The 21,409-nt window shown below is 48.9% G+C and overlaps 2 protein-coding genes across 2 annotated transcripts in view; one reads left to right on the top strand and one right to left on the bottom strand.

Moving 5' to 3' along the window:
* Nucleotides 1–18,961, bottom strand: part of LOC145363609 (uncharacterized) — a 38,209-nt gene extending 19,248 nt beyond the window's left edge. The window contains exon 1 of the mRNA XM_080218793.1: nt 17,942–18,961. Within this exon, the coding sequence (XP_080074919.1) occupies nt 17,942–18,891 (950 nt within the window). The 5' untranslated portion in view covers nt 18,892–18,961. The remainder of the gene's footprint in view (nt 1–17,941) is intronic.
* LOC145363608 (uncharacterized) lies at nt 469–1,743 on the top strand. Its single transcript, XM_080218792.1, has one exon. The coding sequence runs from the start codon at nt 562–564 to the stop codon at nt 1,603–1,605; it is 1,044 nt and encodes a 347-aa protein (XP_080074918.1). The 5' UTR covers nt 469–561; the 3' UTR covers nt 1,606–1,743.
* Nucleotides 18,962–21,409: the final 2,448 nt, after the last annotated feature.

The following is a 21,409-nucleotide window of genomic DNA, read 5'->3' as shown; positions in this document are numbered from 1 at the left end:
TAGTGTCAGGGAGGATAACATGGTAAATACGTGGATAGGGCCTAAGTGGGGTTGTGGTTGGTGCAGACTCAATGAACCAAATGGCCTCTTTCTGGGATTCTGTGAGTCTGCGCTGACTCTCCTCCACCCTATCCCTGTAATCCCACACATTTACCCTGGCTAATCCATCTAACCTGCACATCTTGGGACGCCTAGGCATAATTTCGGAAATCCATGCAGACAAGGGGAGAATGTTCAAACTCATGTAGACCAAACCCAAGGGTGACAGGCTCCCTTCCCTGAAGGACAGTTGGGTTTTTAATGACAATCCAGCAGTTTTCCATGGTCACTTTTTCCCAGCGCTGGCCCCACAAATTACCAGATTCATTCAACTCAATTTCACAGCCTGCCTTTGTGTTTCTGTGGGTTCTCTCTCAATCCCTTTCTTCTGTTTTAAGTCAATTTCAAAAGGCGTGAGAAGGAGAGGATTTGCGCTCGGGGAAACTGGAAACCAGACATCACATCAAAACCTGGCAAGATGCTCAGGAATGATGAGGACCTGAATATCATCAACTTTTGAACATGGAAGGAAAAAGCACCGTTCACGCTGGGGAGAAACCATGGAAATGCGGGGAGTGCGGGAAGGGATTCAGTTACCCATCGGAGCTGGAAATACATCAGCGCAGTCACACGGGGGAGAGGCCGTTCCCTTGCTGCGCGTGCGGGAAGGCGTTCTCTCGGTCATCCCACCTGCTGGCACACCAGCGAGTCCACACCGGGGAGAGACCGTTCAACTGCTCCGAGTGCGGTAAGGCGTTCGCTCAGTCATCCGATCTGCTGACACACCGGCGAGTCCACACCGGGGAGAGGCCTTTCACCTGCTCCGTGTGCGGGAAGGGATTCACCTGGTCGTCCCATCTGCTGAGACACCAGCGGGTTCACACCGGGAAACGACTGCTGACCTGCCCCGAGTGCGGGAAAGGGTTCAGTAATTCATCCAACCTCATGAGGCACCAGCAAGTTCACGGCGGCGAGAGATCTTTCACGTGCCCAGACTGCGGGAAGTGCTACAAGAGTTCCAAGAATCTAATGCGCCACCAACGTGTTCACACCGAGGAGAGACCGTTCGGGTGCTCTCACTGCGGGACTGGGTTCAGGCGATCATCTCAACTCACTGTACACCAGCGAGTTCACAGTGGGGAGAGACCGTTCACCTGCTGCGTGTGTGGGAAGGGATTTGCTTACTCTTCCCACTTGATGACGCACCAGAGGGTTCACACGGACGAGAGACCTTTCAAATGCCCGGACTGCGGGAACGGCTATAAAAGTTCGGGGGAGCTGATGTCCCATCAACGCGTCCACACTGACGAGAGACCGTTCCGGTGCCCTGACTGCGGCGCCGGGTTCAGGCGGTCGTCTGAACTCACCGTGCACCAACGCACTCACACCGGGGAGAGGCCGTTCGCCTGCTCGGTGTGTGGGAAGGGATTCGCCCAGTTATCCCACCTGCTGACCCACCAGCGAGTTCACACCGGGGAGAGGCCGTTCGCCTGCTCCCAGTGCGGGAAAGGATTCGCTCAGTCATCCCACCTGTTGAGACACCGCCAAGTTCATTTACAGGGATAAAGAACAACACAGCACGGGAAACAGGCCCTTCGGCCCAACGAGCCCGCGCCGCCATCTTAACAATGTGCTTTTCCTCCTCCACCCTTGACCCATGTCTACGCTTATGGTACCCCCCCATTGGAAACCAGATTAAGGGGAGAATAAGGGGGTTGAGGGGGTTGAGCTATGAGGAGAGGCTGAATAAACTAGGCTTGTACTCGCTAGAGTTTAGAAGAATGAGGGGAGATCTCATTGAGACGTATAAGATGATGAATGGGATGGATAGGATAGAGGTGGAGAGACTCTTCCCACTCAAAAAAGGACAGTAGGACTAGGGGGCACAGCCTCAAGATAAAGGGGAGGCGGTTTAGAACGGAGTTGAGGAGGAACCTCTTCACTCAAAGGGTGGTGAATCTCTGGAATTCTCTGCCCGTTGAAGTGGTGGAGGCTGCCTCGCTAAATATTTTTAAGAAGCGGGTTGATGGGTTTTTGATAGGAGAGGGGATTAAGGGTTATGGGGAGAGGGCGGGAAAGTGGAACTGAGCCACAACAGATCAGCCATGATCTTATTGAATGGCGGGGCAGGCTCGAAGGGCTAGATGGCCTACTCCTGCTCCTATTTCTTATGTTCTTATAATTTAGGGACAATTTGTTATACCAATCAGCCTAATAGCACATCTTTGGGGTGTGGGAGGAAACCGGAGCACCCGGAGGAAACCCACGCAACCATAGGGAGAATGTGCAAACTCCCACAGACACCGGCCCAAATCCATGTATCTGCACAGCTAGCAGTGATAGTCACTGAGCTGTCGTGGAGCCCATCTGCTGGTCCAGTTTTAAGCGTACACAAACGACGCGATGAGAGACTGTTCAGGTGCTCTCACTGTGGGACTCATTGTGCACCACACACACACACTCACATTGTGGGGAGGTCTTTCACCTGCTGGGAAGCGATTCATAGAATCATAGAAACCATACAGTGCAGAAAAAGGCCCATTGAGTCTGCACTGACCCCAACCCCACCCAGGCCCTATCCCTGTCACCCCACATATTTTCCCTACTCATCCCTCTAACCTACGCACCCTGGGGCACTAAGGGGCAAGTTAGCACGGCCAACGCACCTAACCTGCGCATCTTTGGGAGCGTGGGAGGAAACTGGAGCACCCGGAAGGAAGCCCACGCAGACACGTGGAGAATGTGCAAACTCCGTATAGACAGTGACCCAAGCCGGGAATCGAACCCGGGTCCCTGGTGCTGTGAGGCAGCGGTGCCAACCACTCGGTCACACCCCCCCCACCTGCTGACACATTGGCGAATTCACACCGGGGTGAGACCATTCACCAGCTCCGAGTGTGGGAAAGGATTCACTCAGTCGTCCAACCTACTGCGGCGCCAGGCAGTTCATGAGGAAGTTACAGTGATGGGAGTTCGCTGTTAACCACATTGAGGACTGAACTTTGTCCACAGGGGTCTGTTTCTGCTGATGTTAATAAACTCCAGGCCGGTTATAGGGGATAACATTTTGTACAGAAGGCAATTAAAATCAGCTTGGCATTAAACACACTGTGATGAATCTTTTCTCTAACACAAATTAGTTCCTTTTGAAGTGTTCTACCTTCCCCCCCTCTCTCCTCCAACTGCAAGTGTGAGAAGCTCATGGAGTAATGAAACAATCTGAATAGATGCCTCTCTCTCTTCCACTAGCCCACCGGGCCACACTATCTCTTTAGGTTGCCCCTTCTCCAAGCTCTGAACTCATATCTTTCTTTATTTGATTTGATTTATTATTGTCACACGTATCGGGATGCAGCGAAAAGTATTGTTTTTGCGTGCTGTACAAAGCGTACCGTTCACAGAGAAGGAACGGAGAGAGCGCAGAATGTAGTGTTACGGTCATAGCTAGGGTTCAGATTTTAAAAGAGAATAAAGTTTTAGGAACATAGAATTACAAAGTATGCCGGGCACAGCTTGCAAGAAGTCGCCACGCTTCAGTACCATCTCTGTTTCCCCCGCAGTGGTCAGCACCGCTGCCTCACAGCGCCAGGGACCTGGGTTCAATTCCCGGCTTGGGTCACTGTGCGGAGTCTGCACATTCTCCCCGTCTTCGCGTGGGTTTCCTCCGGGTGCTCTGGTTTCCTCCCACGGTCCGAAAGTCGTGCTGGTTAGGCCGTGCCAAATTCTCCCACAGTGAACCCGAACAGGTGCCGGAGTGTGGCGACCAGGGAGATTTTCACAGTCACTTCATTGCAGTGTTAACGTAAGCCAACTTGCGACAATCAGTAAACTTTAAAACTCTCCAAAGTCCTTGAACCGGGTGTCCCCAAGGGTCTATCCTTAGCTGCTCCTATTTGCTGCTATAGTGTATACAATGATGAGTGGTAGGAGGGGGGAAAAGACTAAGCAAGGAAGTTAAGGATAACATAAAGACAAAAATGCGGGCACACCAAATAGCAAAGGCCAGTGGCATACTGGAAAATTGGGAAGTTTTTAAAGATGAACAAAGGGTCACTAAAAAAGTAATAAAAACAGGAAAGATAAAACTAGTACAAAATATAAAAATGGGCAGCAAAATAACCTTCGACCTTCCAAGCCTGTGCCGACCATGATGACCTAACTGAACTAAAACCTTCTGCCCTGACCCAGTCCCTTCCTGTTCATGTACCCATTCAGATGCCTCTTAAATGCTGCTAATGTGCATGTTTCCACCAACTCCCCTGGCAGCGCATTCCAGAGCCATACCAATCTGTGATCCAACCGGAAAAGGTGCTTTCTATGGTGCATCTGTAGACATTGTAGCGGACATGCCAAATTTCTTTAGTCTTCTGAAAAAGTAGAGGCGTTGGTGGGCTTCACTAACTATAATGTCGGCACTGGGGGACCAGGACAGGTTGTTGGTGATCTGGACACCCAAAAATATGAAGCTCTCGACCATTTCTATTTCATCCTATTGACGTAGACAGGGGCATGCCTTCCACTACACTTCCTGAAGTTGATGATAATTTCCTTTGTCTATAGCATCACAGCTTGGTATGGCTCCTGCTCTGCCCACGACTGCAAAAAAACTACAAAAGGTCACGAATGTAGCCCAATCCATCACGCAAACCAGCCTCCCATCCATTGACCCTGTCTACACTTCCCACTGACTCAGCAAAGCAGCCAGCATAATTAAGGATCCCACGCACCCCAGACATTCTCTTCCACCTTCTTCTGCTGGGAGAAAGATACATAAGGTTACATACCAGCCGACTCAAGAACAGCTTCTTCCCTGCTGCCGTCAGACTTCTGAATGGACCTACCTCGCATTGAGTTGATCTTTCTCTACACCCTAGCTGTGACTGTAACATTCTGCATTCTCACTGGTATGAACGGTATGCTCTGTTCGCATAGCACGCAAGAAACAATACTTTTTTCACTGTATACTAATGCACATGACGATAATAAATCCAATCAAATGAATAAATCAATCAAATGAAAAATCTACATTCCACCTACCCCCAATAATCTAACACCAAGAATCTATCCACATCTGCCTTAAAACTATTCAAAGACTAACACTATTCAAAGCCTCTGCCTCCACCTTCTCTGCAAGAGAAAACATTTCTCCTTATCTTTATTTGAAATGGGCAACCCCTTATTTTTAACACTGATCTCCTTCTCCCCCATCCCCTGCCACAAGAGGAAACATCCTCTCCACATCCACTTGGTCAAGTTCCCGCCTCAGGATCTTAAAGGTTTGTGTCAAGTCGCCTCACTCTTCCAAACTCCAGCGGATACAAGCCTGGCCTGTCCCGACCCTTTCCCGGTAAAACAACCCACCCATTCCTGGAGTTAGTCTGGTCAAACTTCTCTGAACTGCTTCCAACACATTTTACATATTTCCTGAAATAAAGTGTCCAATACTGTACGCAATACTGAAGATGTGTTCTCACCCATGCCCTGTGTAAACGAAGCATAACCTACCTACTTTTATATTCAATTCCCCTCAAAATAAATGATAACACTCTATTAGCTTTCCTAATTACTTGTTCCACTCGCATTTTGTGATTCAAAAAAAAAAAATCGCGTTTAAGAGATCCGTGGATAGGTTTATGGACGAAAAGGGATTGGTTTAGGTTAGAGGGTCATTGTTTTTTAACTGGTCGGCGCAACATCGTGGGCCGAAGGGCCTGTTCTGCGCTGTAATGTTCTATGTTCTATATCCCTCTGCATCTCAGAGTTCATTTACATAGAATCCCTACAGCGCAGAAGGAAGCCATTCGACCCATCAGGCCTGCACTGGCAACAATCCCACCCAGTCCCTATCCCCATAACCCCACGCATTTACCCTGTTAAACCCCCTGACACTAAGGGGCAATTTAGCATGGCCAATTCCCCCTACCCTTGCACATCTTTGGACACTAAGGGGCAATTTAGCATGGCCAATTCCCCCTACCCTTGCACATCTTTGGACACTAAGGGGCAATTTAGCATGGCCAATCCACCTAACCTGCACATCTTTGGACACTAAGGGACAATTTGGCATGGCCAATCCACCTAACCTGCACATCTTTGGACACTAAGGGACAATTTAGCACGGCCAATCCACCTAACCTGCACATCTTTGGACACTAAGAGACAATTTAGCATGGCCAATCCACCTAACCTGCACATCTTGGGACATTAAGGAACAATTTAGCATGGCCAATGCACTTAACCAGCACATCTTTTGGACTGTGGGAGGAAACTGGAACACCCAGAGGGAACCCACACAGGCACGGGGAGAGTGTGCAAACTCCACACAGACAGTGACCGGCTCGTGCCAAGCTCCTGCTGCAGTGAGATCGCAGAATTTGGCAGCCAGCCTAAACTCCGTTCAATGTGGCGGGAGTGGAAAATCCCACCGGTGTGAATGGTGGTAAGATTCTGGCCGCAACGTTGTACTTTCAACTACTTTCTGTGGTAGTGAATTCCACACATTCACCACTCTCTGGTGAAGAAATTTCTCCTCACCTCACTCCTAAAAGGTTTACCCTGTAGCATAGAATCATTGAATCCTGCTGTGCAGAAGGAGGTCATTCAGCCCATCGTGTCTGCACTGACCACAATCCCATGCATTTACCCTACCTAGACCCCCTGACACGACAGGGCAATTTACCATGGCCGATCCATCTAACCCACACATCTTTGGACTGTGGGAGGAAACCGGAGCACCCGGAGGAAACCCACACAGACAGCGACCCAAGCTGGGAATTGAACCCGGGTCCCTAGTGCTGTGAGGCAGCAGTGCTAACCACTGTGCCCCCGTGCCACTCCATAACCTTAGACTGTGACCCCTAGCTCTGGACTTCCACCACTGGGGACGTTCTTCCTGCATCTACCCTGTCTAGTCCTGTTAGAATTTTACAGGTTTCTTTGATATTCTGCCTCGTTCTTCTGAACTCCAGCGAACACGATCCTAACCGACTCAATCTCTCCTGAAATGTTGGTCCCGCCACCCCAGGAATCAGTCTGGTACACCTTCTCTGCACTCCCTCTACAGCAAGGATGTTCCTCCTCAGATAAGTCATAAATGGGGCTTTTTCAGGTTGGCAAGACATAACAAGTGCTGTGCTGTAGGGATCAGTGCTGGGACCTCAACTGTTGACAATTTATATAGATGACTTGGATGAAGAGATGGTTGTCAAGTTTGTGGTGGTTAGCGCTGCTGCCTCACAGTGCCAGGGACCCGGGTTCAATTTCCAGCTTGGGTCACTGTCTGTGCAGAGGCTGCACATTTTCCCAAAATGTATGCGTGTGTTTCCTCCGGGTGCTCTGGTGTTGTAAAATCAGCCTGTTTTAACCCTTATACGGTGGACAAATAACTGCTTGTCTTATTAGTACAAATAATATTTATTTAAACCCACACAATCAATAATCACCCACCCGACCAACAATAAGTTATCTTACAGAAAATACTAGAATTCAAGTACGATACAAGACCTTGACTTAACTTTGCGTGACTGACAAGTACCCAAACAGATACTGGCCTTTATCTCCGCACTGGTCTTGGTAGTTGCCTGCGTAGTCTGGTGCTTTGGTCTGGTCTGGCACTCTGGCTCTGGTCTTCTTTCTTTCCTTCTCAGGTGTGGTGGCTCTCAGTCGTTGTAGCTCGTTCGTGGGGTCAGAGAGAGAGAGATTCCTGGTTGTGCAGCATCCTTTATACCCCGTTTGGTTTCACGCCCCTTTTTTTTGGCCATTGCCAATCAATCGATCAGGACTTGATCCCCCTGATCGATAAGAGTCCAATCAGGTGCTACCACACCCATCTCTGGGTGTGTCCCCAGCGGCCATGCCTGTAGGTGTTGGAGGCACATAGGTCACATACCTTCCTCCTGAATAAGGATTCACGGTGCCCCTATGTCTGGCACACAACCCAGTGTGACCAGAAAGTCTGTTTCATCCTGGAGATGGCCCATATCCTGTGTATTCACTCATCAGGGTTGCAACCTGTTTGTCTGTCTTTAAACTGCAGCCTGTCGGTTTAGTTTCTTGCCCAGTTGACCCAGAGTGCTTTACAAAACGCTGTGAGGCAGCAGTGCTAACCACTGTGCACCCATGCCACTCTATAACCTTAGACTGTGACCCCTAGCTCTGGACTTCCACCACTGGGGACATTTTAGATGGCCTGTTTGGCTACACCGGTTTCTTCCCACACTCCGAAAGATGTGCTGTTTAGGTGCATTAGGCCATGCTAAATTCTTCCTCAGTGTACCCGAACGGCCGCCGCAGTGTGGCGACAAGGGGATTTTCACAGTAACTTCATTGCAGTGTTAATGTAAGCCTACTTGTGACACTGATAAATAAACTTTACTTTCGCACTTGGGGGTGTAGGGGATCAAAGGATATGGGGGGGAAGGCAGGATCAGATTACTGAGCTGGGTGATCGGCCAAGATCAGAATGAATTGGGGGAAGCAGGCTCAAAGGGCCAAATGGCCTCCTCTTGTTCCTGTTTTCTATGTTTCTAAATTGTTTCTTTCATTCCACCACCCCATGTACTTCTCCATCCCTTGTCACCTCAGGGATCAGTGCTGGGATTTTGAGAATTTAAGGGGCATGGTTAGTGAGGTTTGCAGATGACACCAAGATTGGTGGCATTGTGGGCAATGAAGAAGGATATCTAGGATTTCAACGGGATCTTGATCAATTGGCCCAGTGGGCTGACAAATGGCAGATGCAGTTTAATTTAGATAAATGCAAGGTGGTGCAATTTGGTAGATCAAAGCAGGGCAGGACTTAATTAATGGTAGGGCGTTGGGGAGAGTGAGAACAAAGAATCTAGGGGTACAGGTTCACTGGTCAGAACATTGAGTACAGGAATTGGGACATTGTGTTGAAGTTGTACAAGACACTGGTAAGGCCACAATTGGAATACTGTGTACAGTTCTGTTCACCCGATTATAGAAAGGGTATTATTAAACTAGAAAGAGTGCAGAAAAGATTTACTAGGATGCTACTTGGACTTGATGGTTTGAGTTATAAGGAGAGGCTGGATAGACTGGGACTCTTTTCCCTGGAGCGTAGTAGACTTCCAGGTGATCTGAAAGATGTCTATGAAATAATGAGGGGCATAGATCAGCTAGATAGTCAATATCTTTTCCCAAAGGTTGGGGGAGTCTGAAATTAGAGGGCATAGGTTTAAGGTGAGAGAGGAGAGATACAAAAGTGTTCAGACATGCTAAGTTATCCCTTAGTGTCCAAAGATGTGTAGGTTAGGGGGATTGGCCATGCTAAATTCTCCCTCAGTATAATCCGAACAGGCATTGGAGTGTGGCAACTGAGGGATTTTCACAGTAGCTTCATTGCAGTGTTAATGTAAGCCTACTTGTGACTATTAAATAAATGAACTTGAAACTTACTTTTGTGCAGTAAAGGACTGTTCCCTTACAGCTGATTCCTGGAGTTAATGGCGTAGGCCACACTTGGAATACTGCGTACAGTTCTGTTCACCCTATTATAGAAAGGATATTATTAAACTAGAAAAAGAGTGCAGAAAAGATTTACTAGGATGCTACCGGGACTTGATGGTTTGAGTTATAAGGAGAGGCTGGATAGACTGGGACTTTTTTCTCTGGAGCGTAGGAGGCTTAGGGGTGATCTTATAGAGGTCTATAAAATAATGGGGGGCACAAATCAGCTAGATAGTCAATATCTTTTCCCAAAGGTAGGGGGAGTCTGAAATTAGAGGGCATAGGTTTAAGGTGAGAGGGGAGAGATACAAAAGGATACAGAGGGACAATTGTTTTCATACTGAGGGTGATGGAAGTCTGGAACAAGTTGCTGGAGGCAGTAATATAGGTGGATACGATTTTGTCATTTGAAAAGCATTTAGACAGTTACACGATAAGATGGGTATGGAGAGCTGTGGGCCAAACGTGGGCAATTGGGAACTTGCTTAGTGGTTTAAAAAAAAACGGGCAGCATGATCATAGAATACTACAGTGCAGAAACAGGCTCTTCAGCCCATCGACCGACCACGATCCCACCCAGGGCCTACCCCCATATCCCTACATATTTTTCCTGCTAATCCATTGAACCTCTGCATCTCAGGACACTAAGGGAGAAATTTTAGCACGGCCAATCAACCTAACCCGCACATCTTTGGGCTGTGGGAGGAAACCGGAGCACCCGGAGGAAACCCACACAGACACGAGGAGAACATGCAAACTCCACACAGACAGTGACCCGAGCCGGGAATCGAACCCAGTTCCCTGGAGCTGTGAAGCAGCAGTGCTAACCCACTGTTCCATCCCAAAATCTCTATTAATAGAAATCACAGAATCTCTACAGTGCAGAAAGAGGCCATTCAGCCCATCGAGTCTGCACCGACCACAATCCTACCCAGGCACAACCCCCATATCTCTATATATTTTACCCGCTAATCCCTCTAACGTACGCATCCCAGGACACTAAGGAGAATTTTAGCCTGGCCAATCAACCTAACCAGCACATCATGTTGGGCCGAAGGGCCTGTTTCTATACTGTAAACTTCTATGACTCCTACAGTGACTGATATTAAAGCAACCTCAAGGCCTGGAAGGTTGGGCTCTTATGGATAAAGTGGACTCGCAACTTTCTCCACACCTCAACGCTTCTCTTTAAAATAAAACACATGCGCGAAGCGGCAACAAAAGAAGATCATATAAAAACAGACTCCCAGGGCACAAACATTAAAATAAAAACGTGAGGGGAAAGCTAAAAGAGAATTGGGTTTCCCACACAATAATTTTTCTCCCTCTACTCCAAAAGCACTCTACTTTTCAACTTGATCATAAAATAATTTATTGAAAGAGGAAGAAGTTCCCACAAAAGTCTGAGGTCACGTAACCAACCAACTCAAGAATATCTTCTTCCCTGCTGCCATCAGACTTTTGAATGGACCTACCTCATTAAGTTGATCTTTCTCTACAACCTATCTACGACTGTAACACTGCATTCTGCACCCTCTGCTATCCTTCTCCGCCATGTACTCTATCAATGATTATAGTTCTCAAGAAACAATACTTTTCACTATATCCCAATACACATGGCAATAACAATTCAGATCAAAATTTTAAACAGAGCTGATTTACCTACAACTGGTATCTTCTATTTGTTACTGAAACAGTATGATTGATACCACTTCTGTTTTAATCTGCCATGTTCTGTTGTTTTAGTGTTGCCCTGGGATTGCAGAGAGCTTGATTGGGATGATTGACAGGTCAGGTCATATGACTGGGGACAAGCTAGGCTTTCGTAGGGAATTCCTGTTTAGTTGCTGTTTTGAGTTGAGCGAAGTGTCTCATTTTTCTGATACATCCAGAATTGTAGAATCCCTGCAGTGCAGAAGAGGCGATTTGGCCCATCGAGTCTGCACCAACTCTGACTCAATAATCTTACCAGGCCCACACCCTGCCCTATCCTTGTAAACCCACGGCCATTCCCCTAACTGACACATCTTGGGACACTAAGGGACAACTTAGCATGGACAATCCACCGAACCTGCACACCTTTGGACTTCATCTTTGACAAACAGCTTCTCAGGAGTCAACGCATTAAAGTGAATGGTGAAAGTAGAGCTTATAGTCATTCCTTCTAGTGTCGGAAGGTTGTATGGAACTGAAGGTAATTTTGGATTCTGGCTATATACTAATCAAAAAAGACAGTAGGACTAGGGGGCACAGCCTCAAGATAAAGGGGGGGCGGTTCAGAACGGAGTTGAGGAGGAACTTCTTCACTCAAAGGGTGGTGAATCTCTGGAATTCTCTGCCCGTTGAAGTGGTGGAGGCTGCCTCGCTAAATATTTTTAAGAAGCGGGTTGATGGGTTTTTGATAAGAGAGGGGATTAAGGGTTATGGGGAGAGGGCGGGAAAGTGGAACTGAGCCACGACAGATCAGCCATGATCTTATTGAATGGCGGGGCAGGCTCGAAGGGCCAGATGGCCTACTCCTGCTCCTATTTCTTATGTTCTTATGTTCTTATGATATGAGCTATACCCCTGCCAATCACCCGTAAGGAAGCTTTCACATGTACCGCCCTTGCAGGGGAGGTGGTGACATGGTGGGATCATCACTGGACTAGCTCGGGGGTCATGGGTTCAAATCCAACCAAGGAAACTGGTGAAATTTGAATTCAATAAACAACTGGAATTAAAAGTCTAATGACGACTGTGAAACCATTGGTGAACCAAATGGATTTTTTTCGACAATGTCCTTTAGGGAAGGAAATCTGCCATCCTTACCCTGGTCTGGCCTACATGCGACTCCAGATTCACAGCCATGTGGCTGACTCCAAAATGGCCCAACAAGCCACTCAGTTCGTGGGCAATAAATGCTGGGCCAGCTAGCGACACCCACATCCAACAAAAAAAATCATAGAATCCTACAGTGCAGAAGGAGGTCATTCAACCCATCGAGTCTACACTGACCTAACCTGCACATTTTTGGACACTAAGAGGCAATTTAGCATGGCCAATCCACATAACCTCCACGTTTTTGGACACTGAAGGGGCAATTTACCACAGCAAATCTACCTGACCTGCACATCTTTCAGACAGTGGAAGGAAATCGGAGCAGCCAGAGGAACTCCACGCAGAAGTGGGGAGACCATGCAGACTCTGCACAGACAGTGACCTGAGGCCAGAATTGAACCGGGGTCCCTGGTGCTGTGAAGCAGTGGTGCTAACCACTGTGCCACTAATTGGAGTAGAATCAGTGATCCTGCTTGGGTAATCCCATTTCTGAGAATGCTTCTTTCCGGTAAAGACACGGCGAAAGCAACCCCTTGCTTTCTTTTGGCTAGAGGTGAGATCAGTCCATATGGCCACCTTGTTCTTCCGCAGTCTGAATGGTTCCAAGTCTGAAAAGGCTGGCAGGTAGTCACATTTCCCCTCAAAAGCCACCAGAAGCATAATACCTTTTCTTTTTAAAGTTTATTAGTTACAAATAGGCTTACATTAACACTGCAATGAAGTTACTGTGAAAATCCCCCAGTCGCCACACTCCATCACCTGTTCAGGTTACACTGAGGGAGAATTTAAGCATGGTCAATGCACCCTAACCTGCACATCTTTTGGACTGGGGGAGGAAACCAGAGCACCCACAGGTAACCCACGCAGACACGGGGAGAGCATGCAAACTCCGCACAGTGACCCAAGCCGGGAATCGAACCCAGGTCCCTGGGGCTTTGAGGCAGCAGTGCTAACCGCTGTGCCACCGTGCTGCCCAATTTTGTCGGGGACAGGGATTTTTTTTCTGTTTCCTTGTCGGAGTGGTCGAACGAACTGAGTCTCTGAGACCGTACGGGCGTTCAACCAAACAGTTTATTCAAGATTTGAACAACACACGCGAGGGACAGCACTCAGTTGTAAGTCAAGCTCGCTTCTGAGGTACTCTGTCCCTCCCTCCCCCCCCCCCCCCCCCACCCCCCTGGGTTCTTACAGCATTCTTTAACTTTAAACATTGTAACATGAAAAGTTATAAGTTTATTTACTAGTGTCACAAGTCAGCTTACATTAACACTGCAATGAAATTACCGTGAAAATCCCCTAGTCGCCACACTGCAGCGTCTATTCAGGTGTGCCGAGGGAGAAGTGAGTATGGCCAACGCACCCTAAACAGCACAGTCTTTCTGACTGTGGGAGGAAACCGGGGCAAACGCACGCAGACACGGGGGAGAATGTACAGACTCTGCACTGACAGGGAATTGAACCCGGGTTCCTGGCGCTGTGACTCAGCAGTGCGAACCACCATGCCACCCCTCGCATGCTTACATGTGAGATTCCGATTCAGTCATCATCTTGTTACTCAAAGTCCTATTTTTGTCACATTGTGCCATCTCAAATTGTCCTGTGCGCTTTGACTGTTAACCACTCTCTTGTTCACACCCTACGCTGACCATGTCAATCTCGTTGTAATATCAAATCACCACAATTTAACGTGTAAATTTCAACTCTGGATAGCAATCATCACAGTTACCCTGACATTTGATGAATTTCCCAGAGGCACATGGGCCCTATGTATTATCTCCAGACGTCGTGGGATCATGCAAAATAGTGTTGATTTCTTTACCGCTGCTACAATCTGTGAAGATGTGGCATGCGGCTGTTTAATATTATTATCCGGGAGAGAGTTACTTGCAGTTTGTCTCCAAGTGGCTCCACCAGGGAAGGTGGCACAGTGTTGGCACTGCTGCATCACAGCATCAGGGCCCTGCGTTCGATTTCCGACTTGGGTCACTGTTTGTGTAGAGTCTGCACGGGTTTCCTCCGGGTGCTCCGGTTTCCTCCCACAGTCTGAAAGACCTGCTGGTTAGGTGCATTGGCTGTGCTAAATTCTCTCTCACCGTACCCGAACGGGCGCCAGAGTGTGGCAACTAGGGGATTTTCACAGTAACTTCACTGCAGCGTTAACGTAAGAACATAAGAAATAGGAGCAGGAGTAGGCCATCTAGCCCTTCGAGCCTGCCCCGCCATTCAATAAGATCATGGCTGATCTGTCGTGGCTCAGTTCCACTTTCCTGCTTTCTCCCCATAACCCTTAAGCCAACTTGTGACTTTTAACCTAGTTGCAGCCTAAGCCTCTTTCTAACCCTACGTACACCCTTATCTTCTCACCTGAGGAGATGGAGGTAAATCTTCTGCTATCATGTTAGATAGAATATCCGTTCACCAAATCAGGTGGCAGAGGACATTTGCAGTTGCACTATAGAAAGCATTCTTTCTGGTTGTACCACAGCTCGGTATGGGCTCCTGCTCTGACCAAGACCGCAAGAAACTACAAAAGGTCGTGAATGTAGCCCAGTCCATCACGCAAACCAGCCTCCCATCCATTGACTCCGTCTACACTTCCCTCTGCCTCAGAAAAGCAGTCAGCATAACTAAGGACCTCACAGACCCCACACATTCTCTCTTCCACTTTCTTTCGTTGGGAAAAAGATACAAAAGTCTGAAACAATACTTGTGTCAATAATAAATCAAACCAAATTTAGCATGGCCAATCCCCCTAACCTACACATTGGCCGCACACTAGGTGGCACGGTAGCACAGTGGTTAGCACTGCTGCCTCATAGCTCCAGGGACCTGGGTTCGATTCCCAGCTCAGGTCAGTGTCTGTGTGGAGTTTGCACATTCTCCTCGTGTCTGCGTGGGTTTCCTCCAGGTGCTCTGCTTTCCTCTCTCAGTCCAAAGATGTGCAGATTTGGTTGATTGGCCGTGCTAAATTGTCCCTTAGTGCCCCACGGTGTGCATGTTAGAAGGATTAGCGGGGTAAATATGTGGGATTTCAGGAATAGGGCCTGGATGGGATTATTGTCGATGCAGATTTGATGGGTCGAAATGGCCTCCTTCTGCACTATAGAGTTTCTATGAATCTATGATCTTTGGACTCAAGGGACAATTTACCAGGGATCAATTTACTAAGGGACCATCACCCCCATACAAAGGAAAAGCCGGGCAGGATGCCTCAATGACGATCGTCCAGTGGCTCTGACATCCATCAATATTAATGCTTCAAAAAAAAAGGTTAGTCATGGCACAAATCAATTCAACCTCCCAGGTTGCCTGGATCCACTATCTATCGCCACGACAAGTCCACAGCAGATGTCATCTCCCTGGCCCTACTCTCAATCGTGGAACATTAGAAAGTAAAGACGCTTTGGTTATTGATTGCAGCTCAGCTTCCAACACCATTATTCCTACAAAACTCATCTCCAAACTCCGCTGGTGGGCCTTGGCTCCTTCCTCTGCGACTAGAGCCTGAACTTCCTAACCCACGGATGACAATCAGTGAGGACGGGCAATAACACCTCCTCCATGATGATCCTCAGCACCGGTGCCCCACAAGGCTGTGTCCTCAGCCCCCGACTAAAATCCTGGTACACTTATGACCGTGTGGCCAGATTCCCCTCCTTTGCTTCTCTATGAACGGTATGCTTCGTCTGCATAGCGCACAGAAAACAATAATTTTCACTGTATCCCAGTACATGTGACAATAATAAAATCATATTAAAAGTTCCGATGATACCCAAATGCTTTGTTGTGATACTGTAGTTCGGCACGAACACTGGTTTCCACTCTCTGCTTCTGGAGGATCCAAACGCAATCCCGCAAACTGGGGACTAGAACCCAGGTCGGAAGCTTTGCCCGCTCTTCATTCACTCTGAAGCTAGTCCTGGTTGACTCTTAAAGGCAGCAGCAGTACCAACACTCTCCCCAGTGTTCTGTTTGACAAGGTTCATTCCTGTATTGGTCCGGGGTGCGTGGGGTCCTTAAATTACGCTGGCTGCTTTTCCAAGGCAGCGGGAAGTGTAGACAGAGTCAGTGGATGGGAGGCTGGTTCGCGTGACGGATTGGGCTACATTCACAACCTTTCTTGCGGTCTTGGTCAGAGCAGGAGCCCATACCGAGCTGTGACACAACCAGAAAGGATGCTTTCTATGGTGCATCTGTAAAAATTGGTGACAGTCGTAGCGGACATGCTAAATTTTCTTAGTCTTCTGAGAAAGTGGAGGCATTGGTGGGCTTAACTACAGATGAAGGAGCTTGTCATCGACTTCAGGAAGCACAGTAGAGGACAAGCCCCCGTCTACATCAATGGGGATGAAGTTGAAAGCTTCATGTTTTTACATAAGAACATAAGAACATAAGAAATAGGAGCAGGAGTAGGCCATCTAGCCCTTCGAGCCTGCCCCGCCATTCAATAAGATCATGGCTGATCTGTTGTGGCTCAGTTCCACTTTCCCGCCCTCTCCCCATAACCCTTAATCCCCTCTCTTATCAAGAACCCATCAACCCGCTTCTTAAAAATATTTAGCGAGGCAGCCTCCACCACTTCAACGGGCAGAGAATTCCAGAGATTCACCACCCTTTGAGTGAAGAAGTTCCTCCTCAACGCCGTTCTAAACCGCCTCCCCTTTATCTTGAGGCTGTGCCCCCTAGTCCTACTGTCTTTTTTGAGCGGGAAGAGTCTCTCCACCTCTATCCTATCCATCCCATTCATCATCTTATACGTCTCAATGAGATCTCCCCTCATTCTTCTAAACTCTAACGAGTACAAGCCTAGTTTATTCAGCCTCTCCTCATAGCTCAATCCCCTCAACTCCGGTATCAGCCTAGTAAACCTCCTCTGCACTCCCTCCAGGGCCAAAATATCCTTGCGCAGGTGCGGCGCCCAAAACTGCACACAGTACTCTAGCTGTGGCCTCACCAATGCCCTATACAGCTGCAGCAAGACCTCCCTACTTTTATATTCAATCCCCCTCGCTATGAAGGTGTCCAGATCACCAACCACCAATCTGGTCCCTCCGTATGGACGCTATAATTAAGAAAGTCCACCAAAGCCTCTACTTTCTCAGAAGACTAAGGAAATCAGGCATGTCCGCTACGATTCTCACCAACATTTACAGATGCCCCACAGAAAGCATCCTTTCTGGTTGTATCACAGCTTAATATAGCTCCTGCTCTGCTCAAGACTGCAAGAAACTGGTTGACTCTTAAAGGCAGCAGCAATACCAACACTCTCCCCAGTGTTCCGTTTGACAAGGTTCATTCCTGTATTGCTCCGGGGTGCGTGGGGTCCTTAAATTATGCTGGCTGCTTTTCCGAGGCAGTAGGAAGTGTAGACAGAGTCAGTGGATGGGAGGCTGGTTTGCGTGATGGACTGGGCTACACTGGGTTGTGACTGTAGCCCAATCCATCACACAAACCAGCCTCCCATTCACTGACTCAGTCTACACTTCCCACTGCCTCGACAAAACAGCCAGCACAATTAAGGATCCCACGCACCCCGGACACACTCTCTTCCACCTTCTTCTGTCAGGAAAAAAAAGGTACAAAAGTCCAAGGTCTTGGTCGGAGCAGTCACGTGTGAACTCGATGGTGCCTCACCAGGTTGGACGACCGATTAAATCCCTTCCCACACTCGGAGCAGGTGAAGGGTTTCTCCCTGGTGTGGGTTCGCTGGTGGGTCAGCAGCGCTGACGACTGGGTGAACCCCTTCCCGCACTCGGAGCAGGTGAACGGCCTCTCCCCGCTGTGAACCCGACGGTGGCTCACCAGGTGGGAGGACTGCGCGAACCCCCTCCCGCACTGGGGGCAGGTGAAGGGCCTCTCCCCGGTGTGAACCCGCTTGTGGCTCAGCAGGGCGGAGGGGTCGGCGAACTCCTTCCGGCACTGGGGGCAGGTGAAGGGCCTCTCCCCGGTGTGGACGCGCCGGTGCGTCAGCAGGTTGGAGGGTCGGGTGAACGCCTTCCCGCACTCGGAGCAGGGGAAGGGCCTCTCGCCGGTGTGGACGCGCTCGTGCTTCAGCAGCTGGGAGGACTCGGTGAACCCCTTCCCGCACGCGGCGCAGCTGAACGGCCTCTCCCCGGTGTGAACTCGCCGGTGTATCAGCAGGTGGGACGACTGAGTGAATCCCTTCCCGCACACGGAGCAGGCGAAGGGCTTCGCTCCGGTGTGGACCCGCCGGTGCCTCAGCAGAGTGGACGACTGGGTGAACCCCTTCCCGCAGTCAGGGCAGGTGAACGGCCTCTCCCCGGTGTGAACTCGCCGGTGAGTCAGCAGGTGGCAAAACTGCGCGAATCCCTTGCCGCATTCGGGGCAGGTGAACGGCCTCTCTCCGGTGTGGCTGCGACGATGAATTTCCAGTTCCGAGGGGTGACTGTACGCCTTCCCGCAGTCCCCACATTTACACGGCCTCTCCCTAGCTCGATTACACTTGTGCTTCCCCAGCTCGGTCGAAAGGTCGAAGCTTCGCCCACAGCCGGAACAAGCGTACGGTTTGTCTGTGGCGTGAAAGCTGCTTTCCCCTTCCATGTTGTCGATGACCGTGGTGTCCTGGTGAGGGGAGCGACGCGGTCAGTCGAATGTAGTATCTGGTCTGAGCTTTCCGTCTGCAAAACCCTTCCCTGCAAAACAAGCTGAAATCAGTAACTACAAAGAAAGGTACGGTAAATAAATAATTGGTAAATTAGACCGTAAGACATAGGAGCAGAATTAGGCCACTCGTCCCATCGAGTCTGTTCCGCCATTCATTCAATCATGGCTGATATTTTTCTCATCCCCATTCTCCTGCCTTTTCCCCATAACCCCTGATCCCCTTATCAATCAAGAACCTATCTATCTCTGTCTTACAGACACTCAATGACCTGGCCTCCACAGCCTTCTGCGGCAAAGAGTTCCACAGATTCCCCACTCTGGCTGAAGAAATTCCTCCTCATCTCTGTTTTAAAGGATCGTCCCTTTATCCTGAGTTTGTGCCCTCTGGTTCTAGTTTGTCCTACTAGTGGAAACATCCTCTCCATGTCCACTCTATCCAGGCCTCGCAATATCCTGAAAGTTTCAATAATACCCTCCCCCATCCTTCTAAACTCCAATGAGTCCTCAACCGCTCCTCATGTGACAAACTCTTTATTCCAGGGATCATTCTTATGAGCCTACTCTGGACCCTTTCCAGGACCAGCACATCCTTCCTTAGATATGGGGCTCAAAACTGCTCACAATACTCCAAATGGGGTCTGACCAGAGCTTTGTATAGTCTCAGAAGTACATCCCTGCTCTCGTATTCTAGCCCTCTCGACATGAATACTAACATTGCATTTGCCTTCCTAACTCCGACTGAACCTGCACTTTAACCTTGAGAATGGGAAAATCTTTACCCGGTGATTGGTTCCGAAAATCATTCGGGAAAATGGGACCGGCTGAATTGTTCTGGCACGAATTTGCCAGGTCGAATGGCCACTCTCTGTGCTGTAACTGGAATCACTGCAGCGCAAAAGAGGCCATTCCGTCCATCAAGCCTGCACCGACAACAATCCCACCCAGGCTCTATCCCTGTAATCCCGTGTAGTTTCCTTGCTAATCCCCCGATACACCTAACCTACATATCTTTGGACACTAAGGGGCAATTTAGCATAGCCAATCCACCTAACCTGCACATCTTTGAACTGTGGAAGGAAACTGGAGCACCCGGAGGAAACCCATGCAGACATGGGGAGAACGTACAGACCCCACACAGATAGTCACCCAAGCCGGCAATTGAACCTGGGTTCCAGGTGCTGTGGGGCAGCTGTGCTAAGCACTGTGCCACCTAACTGGAGGGCTACACGATTGCACAGTGGTTAGCACTGCTGCCTCAGAACGCCAGGGGCCTGGGTTCGATTCCAGCCTCGAGTGACCATCTGTGTGGAGTCTGCACGTTCTCCCCGTATCTGCATGAGTTTACTCCCACACTCCACAGATGTGTGGGCTAGGTGGATTGGCCGTGATGAATTTACCCTTAGTGTCAGGGGGATTAGCAGGGTAAATATGTGGAGTTAAGGGGCTGGATAGGGACTGTTGTCAGTTCAGGCTCGATAGGTTGAATAGCCACCTTTTGCACTGTAGGGATTCTATGAGATACACAATACACATTCGTGCAACTCAGCCAACGTTGTCTACCTGATACGCTGCAGGAAAGAATGTCCCGAAGCATGGTACATTAGGGAGATCATGCAGATGCTACGACAACGGATGAACGAACACTGCTCGACAACCACCAGGCAAGAGTGTTCTCTTCCTGTTGGGGAACACTTCAGCGGTCACGGACATTCGGCCTCTGATCTTCGGGTAAACATTCCCCAAGGCGGCCTTCACGACACACTACAGCGCAGAGTCGCTGAGCAGAGACTGATAGCCAAGCTCCGCACACATGAGGACAGCCTCAACTGGGATCTTGGGTTCATGTCACACTATCTGTGACCCCCAATGACTTGCCTGGGTTTGCAAAATCTCACTAACTGTACTGTCTGGAGACGATACACATCTCTTTAACTTGTGCTTAACCCTCTCTCCACTCACATTGTCTGTACCTTTGAGACTTGATTCCCTATAAAGGCTCGCATTCCAACTATTATTTTGTAAATTGAGTTTGTGCCTTTATATGCCCTGTTTGTGAACAGAACTCCCACTCACCTGATGAAGGTGCAGTGCTCTGAAAGCTTGTGCTATCAAATAAACCAGTTGGACTTTAACCTGGTGTTGTGAGACTTCTCACTGTGCCTACCCCGGTCCAACGCTGGCATCTCCACATCAGGGATTCTATGAGACAGGGTGCAGGAAAGAGGTAGAGAACCTGGTGAAATGGTGCAATGATAATAATCTCTCCCTCAATGTCAGTAAAATGGAGATAGTCATGGACTTCAGGAAGTGTAGTGTAGGACACGGCCCTGTCTACATCAACAGGGATGAAATGGAAATGGTCAAGAACTTCAAGTTTCTAGGGGTTCAGATTGCCAACAACCTGTCCTGGTCCCTCTGTGCCGGCAATATAGTTAAAGCAGCCCACCAACACCTT

The sequence above is a fragment of the Carcharhinus amblyrhynchos genome, unplaced genomic scaffold (genome assembly GCF_965287045.1).
Source record: "Carcharhinus amblyrhynchos unplaced genomic scaffold, sCarAmb.v2.hapA scaffold_39, whole genome shotgun sequence".
NCBI classification, from domain to species: Eukaryota; Metazoa; Chordata; class Chondrichthyes; order Carcharhiniformes; family Carcharhinidae; genus Carcharhinus; species Carcharhinus amblyrhynchos.
The sequence above is the reverse complement of the archived record's forward strand: the minus strand, read 5'-3'. Positions and strand labels throughout refer to the sequence as shown.

Coding starts and splice junctions, on each gene's coding strand:
- LOC145363608 (XM_080218792.1), top strand. CDS start 562: ATGGAAGGAAAAAGCACCGTTCACGCTGGGGAGAAACCATGGAAATGC.